Raw genomic sequence first — 15609 nt, 5'->3', positions numbered from 1 at the left:
GAAACATCCAACATTTCAAAGACACACATGCTCACCAAGCCGTCCATGCGAATCCATCTGGCAGGCTGTGCTGACTACGACTTTTCTGCAATTTTTCCTTAATTTTTGCAAGGAAATATAATGCTCTTTGTAAGCATTTACAAGCAAGCATAAAATAATTTCCAGGGAATAGGGTTGGGGGGGGGCAGCGGATGGCACAAAAAGGCACCACACACAGCTATAGCTGATCCATCTTATTTGACACCTAAGCCTAATAGGACCTGGGCGCTCAGCTCCGCGGTCGGAGTTTTAATTAAAGTCCACTGGACCGTAAGGTCTGACCTTTCTATGTCAGACCCTAAAAATATCAGCTGTTACAATGTCAGGTGTGAGAGAAATTTAAATCTGTTGTACTCCTAAGAGGTAATTGCAGCTTCATAAAAGTCTGTCATGTTAGAAAAATCCTTAGTGAAATTAGTAGTTTAACATTAAGTTCTTGGAGTATTAAGTAGCTGCGGTTGAATTTATATTTTTTGACACTTACTCTGTTTACCGTATTTAATAGTTTAGCTTGATATCTGCTCCATTCTGTGCTAGAAAGATCATTTTAGTGAAGGCAGAGAAGTGTTTTTGTTGTTGTGTTGTTGGGGTGCTGTGACCCAGAGCAGATGGTGATAACTGTCTTGTCGCGGCGGGTGGCGAGAATTACTAAAGCGACTACCCTCTGACTAAGGTTGGAGGACATGGGAGTCGGGATGGTTTTGACGAGGGACTGGTGTCAGCATCTTATGAAGGGTGACTTGCTGATTAACAGGAGATATAAACAACAATCATGGGTTACAGAAACACTGATATGCGGTAATCAAGGACTCATGGGTTGGCATTGGGCGGGCACTGAGCTGACGCTTAAGGAAGGGGAACCAATCAGAAATTAGATGGTTGATGGGGGTGTGTTAGGGGTGTATTCAATCATTTGTGGGCTAACCAATGAAATGTGATTTCCTGATTAATCATGATATAATGATATAGCTATAACAAGAGTTTGGCACATCATATCCAGCAAGATGCTATTACAAAAGTGTGTTTTTTCCTGGGAAATAAAATAAAATAAATCAGCTAAAACAGAAGAGCTCTCAATATTCGAGGACGGCAGCAAGCAGGCCTGCATGCGCTCCCCCGGAATAACCTGACCCCTGCTCTGGCGGTAACTGGGCGCCGATCCGCAAGAGCCATGTGACATTTTGGCAGGAGCGAGCTGGCAGGTAGCAGCCAAAAGGTGATATGCAACAAGAACAGCTGCCATTTGCGATACAGAGATGAACAGATGTTGCTATTTACTTTCAAATGCGAAACAACTGGCCAACATCGGTGGCATATTCCCTACTAGCTAACCGGAAAAACAAACAAAAAAAATCCTCACAAAACTGGAGTTACTAAAAACAGAAAATCGTGTTACGAAGTCGAACGGCGATGACAGGCTTAAATGCCGAGCAGCATTCAGTCGGCAGATACAGCAGACGGCAAAAGGGAGCGGACTTTGCTAGAGACACATAATCAGGCTTACCGTCACAGACTTCAGAGTCATGCCATGGTAGGTGCCCATAGTGTCGATCTTGAAGCCCTCGGTTTCTGAAGCGGGTAGGGAGAGAAAAAAGCAACCTCATTACCCCCTCTGCACAAAATATCAGTGTTTCAGAAGGACATCCCACATATCACATCAAAGAAGTATTAAGAAGAATCACACCGCATCATTTAGCGATATTTTTCACATGTGGAAGTACTTGAGGCAGATAATGTGCGTCTACATGGATAAGCTAGTTAAAAATTTCCCGCATGCAAAAAAACCCCATACTTACAGAGCTACTGTATTTAGCCGGTATTTAGGGCGTGTATTTACATTTGCTGAAATTTGAAGTCGGCAATTTTTCATAAAAGCGGCTTTTGAAAATACCGTCAAATACCATTTACCATTTATGTCCGGATGGTTTAACAGTACGAAAAATTTTAAGTTCAAAATGTGAGAGTGAGAGAGGTAGGAAATGCGCCGATACAGCGTGTTGCTGCACCCAGCACACAACAAACCACCTCAGGGCTGAGAACCTGAGTGCAGCCATGTGGCCGGTGATACTTCAGATGGACCAGTGTGAGGTTTTTTCCGGTGGCTGGAGTGCCAATCCTGCCACCAACCCCCCAAGTTATTCCCTTTAAGTTGGAGGACCTCCTTATAGGGCTGGATGTAGGTTAACATCACACGCAGGACGCGGCAATTGCAAGTGAAGGGGTTCTGCTCAAGGGCCCAATGAAGTAGGATCACTGCTGGCATTCACGGGATTCGAACCAGCAACCTTCCGATTGCTGGCACAGATCCCTCGCCTCAGAGGGAGAGGTGTGAGGGGAATGATGATCATTTTGTGATAAATACATAAATACATGAACACAGTGGCGTGAGAGCGAGGCCCACAGAAATGCTAACATTTACCAGGCACAGGAATGATGGTGAAGCAGTGTGTCAGAGTGTGTGTGACGGAATAGGAACTCCCACAGGACGCATGTTTGTGTGTGTGTGGCGTGAGCTGAAAAAGCCCTCAGACAAAAGCACTCTCCATCTGCGGGCCCCCGTTCCTGCAGGCGCCAAATTGCACACGAGGGAACATGAGGAGACTAGCGATGGCTTTTCTGGTTCCACTGGTATCACTTTTATAATTACCCACTTATATCAAATCCGGTTCCAAATGCCTTGGAGTGTCACCAGCAGCCGGTCGGTCACCTCCCCCCCCCCGTCCCCCCACCCACCCCCACCCTGTAAGCATTCCATTGGACCAACGCGTTGACCAGGATACAAATTCAGCATTTAAGTACTCTGCTATGAGCACGTTTTACAAACAGCTGGAAAGGCAACATTGAACTAGGACCTCATCATCACCCAAACACACACACCACAACAACACAGCAAACAGCCAGATGTGTTTAAGAGACTTGGTAGATTTGACATTATATAAAGGCGGGAGAGAATGTGCGAACTGAAAGCCTAAATGCACGAAGAAGTCCAACGGATTTATACAAAACAGCAGCCCCATGTGGCAACCAGAGTAATTTTAATTCCATTTCTTTATATTAGTTCTTATTGTAGTACTTTTTTCAAATTCGCTTCCTTTATTTTAGGTTCTCTTGAGTTTTATGAGTTCGAGCATTTTTATTTGTTTGTATTTTCTGAAATAGAGCCCTCAAATGAAAAACACACAAAGTACAATGAGTTATTTATAAAGGTACAGCTTTTATAAACATTGTAAACCCTCGTCTCACCTATTTATACACAGGTTCCATTCCTTAAGCTGCGCACCTCAACATCGACCTTTTACATCCATGACACACTTGCTCCTCTTGGAGCTAGCATGGCACTGACAACGGTTCCATACAGTGCGACTCAAAAATAGAAGGTGAAAAATAGAAACCAAAAAAATATATATTTTTATTTTTGTTAGTTTTGGAATTTTCTTTCATCTCAGTTTAGTTATTGTGTCTAAGTTGCGTTTTTGATTGTGTTGATTGATTTTGATTAACAAACACAAGCATTTGCTACCATTTTTGTTTCCGCATTAGTTAATGATGATAATTTTGGTGATAACGCACCTTTGTCAATGTTCAATCAATGCTCCACACTCCAAACCCAACACATGGAACAGATGCGGACGAGGCCCACTTCTATTGAATTGGTAACACGGCAACACAGGGCACTCAATTAGTGTGCAGAGGAGCAGACATGAATCAACGTCTGCCTGGTTTTCCTACCCGCTCTCAATTCAGGTGACGGCGTAACTCACCCTGCCATGTACGGCAGCCCTTAATTGATCGTCGATACGAGGCTGATGAGCCAGGGGTCTCAATGTTTCCAATTTAATTAGTGCTTTTTTCCGGCACGGACACATTTGGCAGGCCATATTTTCGTAGCGTGGGAGGATGCGGCGCGCGTGGCGGCGGCGGCGGCCCGGTGGGTCGGGATGGAGTGGTGCGATATGCGGCGCTGACATGGCGAAGAGCAGAAGCTGATGACTGGGAGGAATGATGCTCGTCCACAGCCTGTCATTTTAATTGCAAGCCTGCCCATTGTTCCCACTCACATTCATGGCACTGGTTCTTTCCCGGCTAGACATTGCACCGTCGTCCCCCACCCCCCCCTCAACTTACATTAGCAGCATAATTAGTAATCTTCCAGAGTATTTCGCCTCCTCCCCAATCCATCATTAACATCTTATTTAGTGTAACATTGGAAAAAAACGTGGAAAGCAACTGGTTATACAAAACCATCGGTATGAATGCTGAACTGCAACGTCAGATAGTGCGATGAGAAATCAGCTAAGAAGCGAGCTGTAAGATTGGGCCAAGGAGCGAGCTGTAAGATCGGGCCAAGAAGCGAGCTGTAAAGATCGGGCCAAGGACCGAGCTGTAAAGATCGGGCCAAGGAGCGAGCTGTAAGATCGGGCCAAGGAGCGAGCTGTAAGATCGCGCCAAGGAGCGAGCTGTAAGATCGGGCCAAGGAGCGAGCTGTAAAGATCGGGCCAAGGAGCGAGCTGTAAAGATCGGGCCAAGGAGCGAGCTGTAAAGATCGGGCCAAGGAGCGAGCTGTAAAGATCGGGCCAAGGAGCGAGCTGTAAAGATCGGGCCAAGGAGCGAGCTGTAAGATCGGGCCAAGGAGCGAGCTGTAAGATCGGGCCAAGAAGCGAGCTGTAAGATCGGGCCAAGAAGCGAGCTGTAAGATCGGGCCAAGAAGCGAACTATAAGATCGGGCCAAGAAGCGAGCTGTAAGATCGGGCCAAGAAGCGAACTATAAGATCGGGCCAAGGAGCGAGCTGTAAGATCGGGTCAAGGAGCGAGCTGTAAGATCGGGCCAAGGAGCGAGCTGTAAGATCGGGCCAAGGAGCGAGCTGTAAGATCGGGCCAAGGAGCGAGCTGTAAGATCAGGCCAAGAAGCGAGCTGTAAACTAGCCACTGAATTCTGCCCTGCATATTCACCACTCTGATCATCTACCCTGACGGCCATTTCAACTTTTCACAGGTAATAGGACGAGCAATCGCAAGCTGTCTTTGGTGGTGCATCGATTTGGAATATCAATGGACAAGTTCAAGATGTGGATTGTGGTGAGAGGTAGAATGAGTCAGGGACGAACACATCAGGCTTTACTGACTCAATCGACAAATATCGCTGCCGACCGGAGCAACCTCAGAGAGACAGAATCCCGGCAAACCATTCAGTCAGCCAATGCGAGCAAATAATTATCCTTTCGTGCAGTCATACATGGTCCATAAGGCATCACAGAGGTGCAAAAGCTAGACATTCTATTCATTAAGACAAAAGGTGTCATTTTAATCATTCAACAAACCTGATGATTCAGTAGGAGGAAAAAAAAATGAGACAATACATGTGTATTATGTACAGCACATGGCATTAAAAATTAGTCATGCCATACAAAGGCAACATGACGCCGATGGTGAGAAGCCTCTCGGTATAGAAGGTTGTCTTTCTACAAGGAGGGTGTGGAGATGCACAGTGATCAGTCCACTCACCTTCTTTCCCTTTAAACCGCTCCTGGTCGTATCTGTTGTAAGCAGCTGGTACCGGCGGCTTGTTTCTTACTGATGGGTCCTTTGTCCGGGGGGGGAGGGGGGGGGGCAGAGAGACACCGATCAACATTCCACAACGCTAACTACCCCAATGGTTATTATGTTTGTGTGAAAACATTCACATTATTTAGCAAAGCTCATTACATTCAGAGCAAGTAAATCACTGGGCTTTTGTATATTTGGATATTTGTTGTGTTGCTCCCAGTGCTACAGTAATACAGATTAATAGAGCAGTATTATGCACCCCGCTGGTGTGTCTTTGGATGAAACTGACAAAGGTGAAAGGGGGCTTTGAAGAGGAAGAGGGTGGGGGCGGAGAGGGTGGGGGCGGCACGCTTACCACCTGGGTGGTGTTGGGGGCCGGCCGCTGCTCAGGGGCCCTACCCTCCTCCCTGGCTTTCACGGACTGCAGAATCGCAAATATGTTCTTGGAGAAGTTCTGAAAACAAAAGAGAGAGACGGCCATCACTCTGGTGTGTGTGTGTGTGTGTGTGTGTGTGTGTGTGGACGGGCATTGCTGCCGCACTCCCTGGAGAGGCCAAAACAAAAGGCCAGATGCACATCAGTCAAACCCTAATCATAAATCCGACCCGGAAAAGAGCAGGGTCATGCGCGTGGTCTTCAGAAGGTTACGGTGACAGCACCTGTGAAACATGCCCGTCCCAAATCGATCCCCCGAGATGTGGGTTCCGCCCCCGCCGGCCCACCGCACCTCTTGGCCCCCAGCACTCGCGTGACAATCACCATACGCAACGGCAGATCTCTAATAGGCATCAGACCCAGGCTGGAAGGCGGCACAGACGCGGCACAGACCGAGAACGGACGCCTCAGAGATAAATATAGTCGGCGATACATAAATTTGAGGAGCCGGTGTCTAAAATAATGAGCGCCTCCAGACTGTTTACCGTGGGGAGCCGTGCCCACTTCAACTTATTTTGGTCCCCTGGGGAAGATCAAAGAATATCACTGTAATTACGCCTTCCTTTTCCACAAGATTGCTGTGGTGTGGTAGCAGGTTTTCAGCACCATCTTGGGGATGTCGCAATCACCCACGCCATCTGGCTCGAGATGTCGCTACGATGGCTTGGATCCGGCGAGGGTCCCAGAAAAACACGGCGACCCAGCGTTTCCACTGCACACCGCTCCAACCACATACCTCGTCTTACTTAAATCACAGGGAGTGGACAGTGTAATTGTATTACAATAATCTTTCCTTAACAGCCAGCGTGTCATTCAGTCAGACTCCCAGGCTTTTAAGACTGGTGAGTATCCCCCCCCCCCCCCCACAGCTGAAGTGGAACCATCGTCTCCTCATAATTGAGAGGCTGACAACTGAATAACTGTATCCACAAAAAGACCAGAGAGAGGGCAGCGTGGGTCACGTCAGCGAAAACTTGTCATCCGCAAATGCCGATTAATGGAGTGACCAACTTTAAACTTAATGTACAATGATGGCAGCAAATTTACTTCCAGGGCAAACCCCCAATAATCCGACTTCATAATAATCTGAACCAAAAAAAAAAATTCTACTAAGTTACAGTAGATTTATAGATTGCTGCAATTTCTAAAATTAACCCTTCCACAAACCTCCTTCACACAAAAGAACATTCTGGAATGAAGATTTCTTGCGACTGTACTAAAATTCAGATGATCTAAATATACAATCAACATGTAGGCTTTTCTGAACCATGCAACACCAGAGCAGTCTTCATAAGCCAGAGAATGGCAATGGTGGAACTAGCAAGCAAACACGCAAAGGGAAAACCGCGAGCAGCGGTGCTGTGCGCGACGCGAATGCGACCAGGCACAGAAAATGACAGCATGCATAGCGGTGCTGTGCGCGACGCGAATGCGACCAGGCACAGGAAATGACAGCATGCATAGCGGTGCTGTGCGCGACGCGAATGCGACCAGGCACAGGAAATGACAGCATGCATAGCGGTGCTGTGCGCGACGCGAATGCGACCAGGCACAGGAAATGACAGCATGCATAGCGGTGCTGTGCGCGACGCGAATGCGACCAGGCACAGGAAATGACAGCATGCATAGCGGTGCTGTGCGCGACGCGAATGCGACCAGGCACAGGAAATGACAGCATGCATAGCGGTGCTGTGCGCGACACGAATGCGACCAGGCACAGCAAATGACAGCATGCATAGCGGTGCTGTGCGCGACGCGAATGCGACCAGGCACAGCAAATGACAGCATGCATAGCGGTGCTGTGCGCGACGCGAATGCGACCAGGCACAGGAAATGACAGCATGCATATCTGGTGGATGAACAACAATGCTTACAGCTGCACCATCATTTACCGGCTGAAGTCGGCGCATAACATTAATCACTCATTTATTTTCTGCCAGTTAAACTGTGCCTAGTTTTAATCAACTAACTATACAGATAAGGGTGCATTAGAAGGCTCTTAACACTATTTAATTGCGAACAATTAAAAGATAAATTTGCAATCAGAAAAAAGGTGCAGCTTTTCTTAGCAGGCAGTTAAAAAGAAAAATCACAGCTGCTGCAGAGCAACTCTGTCCCCTGCTGAACAAATAATGAATTACAATTTATGCCACAAATGTGAACGGAGGTTTGGTATGAGGCTGCCTATTAAATAATGTGAAAAGTTAACCGAAGTCATTTCAAATGCTGAAAAGAAAAATGCAAAGTTTGACAATAACCCAATATCATGTTAAATGCAGTACCCAGAATCCCAAGTAAAAACATCCTGCTTCATCGTACACTTGTGCAAGATGAAATGAAAACTGAACTGACCAACTGACTGGCCAAGTAAAATAATGTACCCACTTCCATTTAAACTTAACCAATTCAGAATGTAAAGCTAAGTTTAGTTAAATTAGCTATTCACACAGTGAAGTTGCTGCTATTGGACCAGTACAGTAAGCCCTTGTGCATTCGCATTTCACAGACCCGCGAAAATTTCAATGGAAGCAAACTTATTTGCATCCGCGATTTTTACGCACATCTGCAAAATCCTCGAAAAACCCTACAGAAGTGTTTATGCTTAATTTTCATAGTAATTTATGTTTTCATGCTTTTGAGTATAAAATTGGTAAAAAAAAAATAATAATGTAGTTAATGAAGATTCTACTGTGTTTTTGGGGAAAGTTTCAAGACATACAATATAAATCAGTTACAAAATCCCTTAAAAAAACGTGGCTTTCTTATGGAAGCCTTCCTTTTTATGTACATACTGTAGTGTACCTTTACAAGATGTGAATCCAATTTGCAAAGTTTATTCCCTTTGGAACGCTAATGGTTACATAAATTATTAGAAAATAGTTAATTTAGTATTTTGTAATGGTAAGTACACGTTTACGTAAGTTCAAACCCAAACCCTCCCACGAACCCCCAGCTGAAGATGTACGCTATGCAGTCATTTTCACATGTTCACCGTACATGTTCACTGTACGTACAGTACATGTTTCGTTTACGTATTTTATTAAATTGTACCTTGGTTACATATATGACTTCTGTCAATAAGTTTACAGTCCCGTTTCTTTACTCATTTTAGCTTACTGTGAATGCAAAAGAATGCCGTGTTCTATGAATGATTAGGGGTAACATTAGTATACTGTACTGTAAATGTGCTAGTGTGACAAATATCCGTTAGGCGATATTGTACTCTAGATCAAACATTTGTTTTTAAAAGTAATGTATTAAGCTAACTTTTAAATAAAAATTAAAGTGTTTTGGGAGCATATTTAGGGTATAAACTATAGAAATAAGCACATATTACCATTTTTAGTGACTCTACCAAACATCTGCGAATCCTCCTCATTCGCGACGGGTTCTGGAACCTAACCTAGCGAATGTCCGAGGGCTTACTGTACTAAGAAGGCTTTGTCGAGAAAGCTTGATACACTTAACTGTGTGTGTGGGTGGGGGGGGGGGGGGGGCGGTGGAGGGGGATATTTTAAGTACAGAACACACTGGTGTACCAGCTAGGATTAAATTCAAGTCAATCTAGTTTTGTCAGAAATACTTTCAGCATAAACCAAACACTGATAGCCTCCTAAAAGCCTCAAGTGCATAATACTGAAAATGTCACCATTAAACAAGCCCCTCAAGCCCCTGACAGATCTGCAGCCTTTGTGATAGAAGGGCAATGGTAACGCCTTTAGCTCCAACACTCAAACTTTATTCTGTCTCATTCAGTCCATTTCCTTACCATAAATGTGCTATATTTTCGGTTATGATGAGGCTTTGAAGATAGACTGCCCATTTTCATAAAGGGGTATGTTCCTCAATCACTCTGTTATAATTATGAGCTATCAGTCAGACGTTCACACTCGGGAGAGCTGTAGTCCACGAGAACACAAATCGATGTCATTGGTGCTAAAAAGAAAAACTGAAAATAAATCAAGTCCGACAGGCCACATAGAAGGCATCCCCATGAACAGGGAGGGGAAGAGACTGAACTAGCAAAAATTTAAACTTGCTAATATTCAGTTACTGCATTCTGTTAAGTAGTCTACCTCCAGTTCTGCAGTCATGTCAGGGATTCAGAGATAATACATTTGAGAGCAAGTCAAGCAGCCCATGATTGCACTCAACAACCAAGCTAGTAACCAAGTGGGGTACACTGGTCAGATTGAAAAATTTACAAGCGGCGATTCTGATACGGCCAAAGTGTCTGTGGAGAGCAATCACAAGAGCCCCTAACCAAGAGGGAAGCCTGAGCCACCATTCTTGATCAATAGGAATTATGGTTAAGCATCCCCTGCACTGTAGACCATCATAAAACACGAGTCTTGGACAAAATGCAGGTCGTCCTATCAGAGAACCCAGTCTGAACACAGCAACACACCAAGAACAAAACAGATAAGCAGCTCCTCCACATGACAATCCCATTCCTCCTCTTTAACAAATCGTATCCTTTTCTGTGCCTCTCACTGCTACCTAAGCGGAATTATACTTTAAAAGATACATTTACCACTCAAGGTCTTGGTGCGCACAGCAAACAAATACATGTTCAGACACATTAAGTGCATATTTCAGCGCTTTACATTCAAAACATGTCAAAGTAGAGAAGCTTTTAACTTACTGCTGTTGCATAATGTGCATAAAATTGCAAACGATGGGACTTTCGATGACAAAAGAACAAGATCCTTTACAGCAGGGCTTTCAAATCCACTTCAGTTAATGGGACACAGTGGACTCAATCCCACATGGGCCAATCTATGCATAACAGGCCAATAATTAAACATTATCACCTTTAACATTTGGCTTGGGAACAAAAATCAGTTGGGGAAATCACATCAACTGTTTTGACTGCAGAGGGGACCCACCTTAGATATTTTTTTTCATTCCTGGGTTAGTTTACTGGTTGCCTCCATACAAGCTACCCTCAAAAAATTACAAAAGACTACAAGTTCTAACCAATATGTGGTTAGTGATATAATGCATTAATATCTGGTAACAAATTGTGACACTTTAAGCAAAGACAACTTCACCTGCCTGTTATCTATCACTAAGGTATAGCTTCCATAATAATCAATCACTTTCCAGTTCATTCACCGAGTGCTGAGTACAGGAAATGCATAAAATTCTGCCAGCAACTGCATTTCTCCTCAGAATTGCTGGAGGGAGCATAGGATTTCTGCAGCTCTGCGCCTGTGAGTCTCCACACACTCGGCATCAGAGCACGGCCTATGGCAGCTGGCATGCACAGCGACATCACTGGGCTCCCGGCTACGATTAAAAACATACTGCCTGTTTTCTTGGTCTTGCCAGGAAGTCATTTATTTTGCTGCCCCCACCAGACATTGTATTTTTCAGCCTGGTCAGTCTGATAGTGCTGCCAATTATACTCCTTCAACACTCTAGTCTCCCCAAGTGCAAAAACATAAGAATAACAGGGCTATTTTTTCTTTAACTTTTAAAATTGTAATTTGGGATTTTTCAAACCATTGGGTCTGTATTCTAAAAATCATTGGGCAAGCTGGATTAAACCTTTATCGATTTTTCTTTATTAGTAAGTTCACAGCAGGACACCGGCACTCTACTGCATAGACTGCAAGTCCGGAAACACACATCCAAGCCAAAATATAAAGAAAAACTTTGTGTTTGAGAACAAATGTAAATGAGCTGGAGCTCATACTTCTTGAAAATGAAAGCCTATAAAGGAATTTTAGGAAAGTCTTGCATGCCCACACATAATCATTTGACAATCAGTGCAAAACACTTCTGATGTCTCTGGGCTAAATGTTGTAGGATTCAGATTCAGAATTTTGATGTACGTTCAGAATTCAAAAGTGAAACAAATTGCGACACCGATGACAAAGTTCTGATACAAGGAAAGGAGGTCCAACCGTTTCTTCCTCCTACCTTTCCGCTGCTCTGTAGAATCGTGGTCCTCGTCCTCCATACTCTCTCCCTGCTGACGATGTCCCTGGTGACATCCACCTCTGCGTCGACGAAGCTCCTCTGCTGGGCGATGTCGTCGTCAAAGTCGGTCTTGATCGTTGACCGTTTCTTCGCCATAATCTTTGCCTTGATGGCGGCAATTTTTTCCACCGACATCGTGTCCGACAGGGACCTAAAAACACAGGAACGGCCATTGAAAAAGTGTTGAGATATAAGGAAGAAAACCCACTACTGTCAGGACCTTTCAGCACCAAAACCTTAACGTTCATCAGGGAAAGAGATGGCCGTTTTTCTGAACTGCCCCAGTCAGCCTTTGCAGGATATACAATTTCCTCAATGATTTTTGGCAACTCTAAAACCTCCATAAGAAGTGAAAAAGCCAAATTTGCACAATAGTATTACAAAAAGGAATTCACAGGGGCAATTTCAAAATGTAACTCACTGTACTTATTGTAATGTCTACATGCGGCATTTATTAAAGCATTCCTTACACAGACATGCCCTCTGGCATTTTTCTACATATTAAACTACACATGGACAGACACATCATCTGAACTGTATGCGATCATTGTCTTAACTGTGTACATATCTAGTGAATGAGAACCATTGACATCCAGAAACAAATTTGCTGCATGTGAGGTTCTGATTCTAAATGTAAGACAAAATATGTTTTACAAAACATGGATTTATTGCCGTTTTAAATGGACCTCGTCTTACTGCTTACACATGCGCTTAAATATCATGACGTAAGCATGCGACGCAAACCACTTCAACTGCTTAATTAAAAATAGCCATTTGAGCTGCTATAACTCCAATTTGGCAGAGCCTGGTGTGTTGAGCATCAAAGTCGGTAAACTAGACAAGGAGGAAATGATTCTTCAATTGTCCATGACAGGTTGAAAGCATTGCCATCTGGTTACATCATTACATTAAATCTTCAAGTTCTGTTTATATTATTGGTAACAGAAAGGATCGTTAATGGCTCAGATGCATTCAATAATTTTCTGTGCACATTTCAAGCATTAGCAAGCAAGTACTAAGAAGTTCCTGCTCGTTCCTATAGACAAACAAGCAGCCTGAAGCTCATCATACAAAAGCTTACAAATACAAGCTGCATGATAAGATTCATACCTGATCTGATCTGTCTGCACGATGCCTTCCTTGTGTCCCTCGAGGCGGGCGGCTAAACGCTCCTTATCCAAACGCACCCGTTCTTCATCCTGAAAGAGGAACCAAACTCACATTTAATGCAGGACAATATGACAATATTTTGCACATGCGCCAGACGCATGGTGAATTGTACAGTCATTGCTGTTGCTTGTCTGTTTGTTTCCCAGTCACTAGTTTGTCTTTAAATGATAAAGCCTTGCACTTACCATTCCACGCACAAAACAATACTCCATAACCTGCAGTATTGCATAACAATACTCCATAACCTTCAGTATTGCATAACAATACTCCATAACCTTCAGTATTGCATAACAATACTCCTTACCTCTACCCTTGGTTTCTTTGCTTCTGAAGAGACTTCATCTGCTGCTCTCTTAACTGTTCAAGAGAAGACAAAACTGTCATCACAGGTACAAACCACATCCACTGACGCTGGCTTACACAGTTTCATTCCAACTAATTAAATCACCTAAATTAACCTACAGCCAAATAGAACTTATGATCTACCAGCAGTGTGTGTAAAATAGTTCATGGTGTTGCCGTGAGTTATTTCAACAGAGAAAAAGCAGTGCAGTGAAATACAACGTGATCGTACATGTGCACACTGCAATAATGATGCTGAAATGATATATTGTGCAGCGCTGATTTAAATTTACATTTGCTTTTATTTAGTAGATGCTTTCAATAAACTGCCAATGAACGCCAAGCTACAAATAAAACAATTCAATGACAAGAGGTGCAACATTAAGAACATTCAGGGAATGTAGAGACACATCAGGCTAGCAGAGGTAAATGCACGATTCGATTCAACCTAAAGGAAAAACATACAAACTGGAAGCGCTGTGTATAATATTTGATAAAGTTAACAGAACTGCAAATTAGAACTGACAGTTCACAAACCTTGTGTCGGTCTCTGTAATCCAATTTCGATTGGTGCACTTCTGTCAATACTTGCTGAGGTGGCTGTAAAGAAAAGGTTAAATATAAACAACGCGCAGTTCCAAGGCTCACATTTCGGAAACGACATTTTTATCGCTAAGGCTCACATTTCGGAAACGACATTTTTATCGCTAAGGCTCACATTATGCACGTGCATGTCTGCACACACACCTATTATGAATTTTTACTTACAACTTTCCCCATTGAGATAAGACAGCAAATCCTTTCGGTCAGGTCTTGTTACAACAGGAATGTTTTCTGTCTATGAAGTCAATATATGTTTTAATTAAGAGTAGCAAATTCCAGTAAAATGGCAAAACCAATAGCATGTTATGACAATCATAAAAGAAAAATACTACAAAAACAGCAACAGCATTTTAGCGAAAGTAACTTGCGATGCTAGCAATCTAAGACCGGCACAAAAAAAAAAACACTTACTGCAGCCCTTCGCACGTAAGATGGATGAGGAAGGTGCACATTGTTAAGCAGGAACAGAATGGAATCCAAAGTATAGTATTCCTTGGGTTGGCCCTCCTTCCCCGTTCTGCAATTAATCACACACATTAAACACACAAAAGGAAAACACGTCCCGACGCAGTATCTTTTAAAGAACATGGGTGTAACAGTGCTGTAAACAGCTACTTGCGAATGTAGTTTGTGAGCTGAGGAAGCAGGTGCGGACTGACACATGGAAACCAACATCTATTCACGAAATTACTCAGTAAATCAATTTTCTCTCGAAACACCAATAATGAATGACTGATTTTGGATCTATCGGTACCATTCCGGTACCTTGGTGACTTCAAAGATGCGAGGTAGTGACCTAGTCAAGAGAATTCACCTAACGAGCATGGTAGCAACTTCACTAAAGTAATGTCACATTCAGTCCCGATTTCCAAAGGTTAATCTTGCACTTTCCGTAGCAGAAAATCGAGTTTATATAAAGTACACAGTCTAAGGGTTTACCTGACAGGTAGGACTGTGTGTCTGTGTAGCGGAACTTGACAGACCAGGTAAGAAGCTACAGCGGCTACGCTAAAAATATAAATAAAACAACCTACTTGCATGGCTAATATTTAAGCAGCTACAGGAGACTAAGAGCGCAACTATACACATATGTAAAAAAAACGAAGCAGTACCAGTAATATACGCGCTTATATACACCAGGCTAACTCCATAACTGTGTCATAATAGCTTGTTTTATCGAACATGCTGCCTTGAACGCAGGAAAAGTTTACCAAGAACTGTAGGCAGCAAACATGGAAGGAGCTAGCATCTTAAAGACTCGAACGGTTCGTCGACATACCCCCAAATAACGTAGTTGGTTTTGACATTTTTCGGCCAAGAAAACTCTCCAAATATAACTTCATCTCCCTTTGCGACGATTTCTTTTTTCTGGATATTGTACTGACGAAGAACACTCAGTACGTCCGCCATCTTCACTTGTCTTCACAGAGTGAATTTGTTAGGCCCCCAAGCGGTTTTCAATTGTGAGTAGTCTCGTAACGCGCCTGA

At 43.6% G+C, this 15609-nt stretch overlaps 1 protein-coding gene across 1 annotated transcript in view; it reads right to left on the bottom strand.

Moving 5' to 3' along the window:
• Positions 1-15559, bottom strand: part of cdc73 (cell division cycle 73, Paf1/RNA polymerase II complex component, homolog (S. cerevisiae)) — a 42451-nt gene extending 26892 nt beyond the window's left edge. The window contains exons 1-10 of the mRNA XM_023806508.2: positions 15401-15559; positions 14533-14638; positions 14287-14356; positions 14056-14118; positions 13481-13533; positions 13117-13205; positions 11947-12157; positions 5939-6037; positions 5542-5620; positions 1544-1608 (exon numbers count right to left, since the gene is read on the bottom strand). Coding sequence (XP_023662276.2) covers positions 1544-1608; positions 5542-5620; positions 5939-6037; positions 11947-12157; positions 13117-13205; positions 13481-13533; positions 14056-14118; positions 14287-14356; positions 14533-14638; positions 15401-15531 — 966 coding nt within the window. The 5' untranslated portion in view covers positions 15532-15559. The remainder of the gene's footprint in view (positions 1-1543; positions 1609-5541; positions 5621-5938; positions 6038-11946; positions 12158-13116; positions 13206-13480; positions 13534-14055; positions 14119-14286; positions 14357-14532; positions 14639-15400) is intronic.
• Between the last annotated feature and the right edge of the window lie 50 nt (positions 15560-15609).

This window comes from Paramormyrops kingsleyae, chromosome 21 (assembly GCF_048594095.1).
Source record: "Paramormyrops kingsleyae isolate MSU_618 chromosome 21, PKINGS_0.4, whole genome shotgun sequence".
Lineage (NCBI taxonomy): Eukaryota > Metazoa > Chordata > Actinopteri > Osteoglossiformes > Mormyridae > Paramormyrops > Paramormyrops kingsleyae.
The sequence above is the reverse complement of the archived record's forward strand: the minus strand, read 5'-3'. Positions and strand labels throughout refer to the sequence as shown.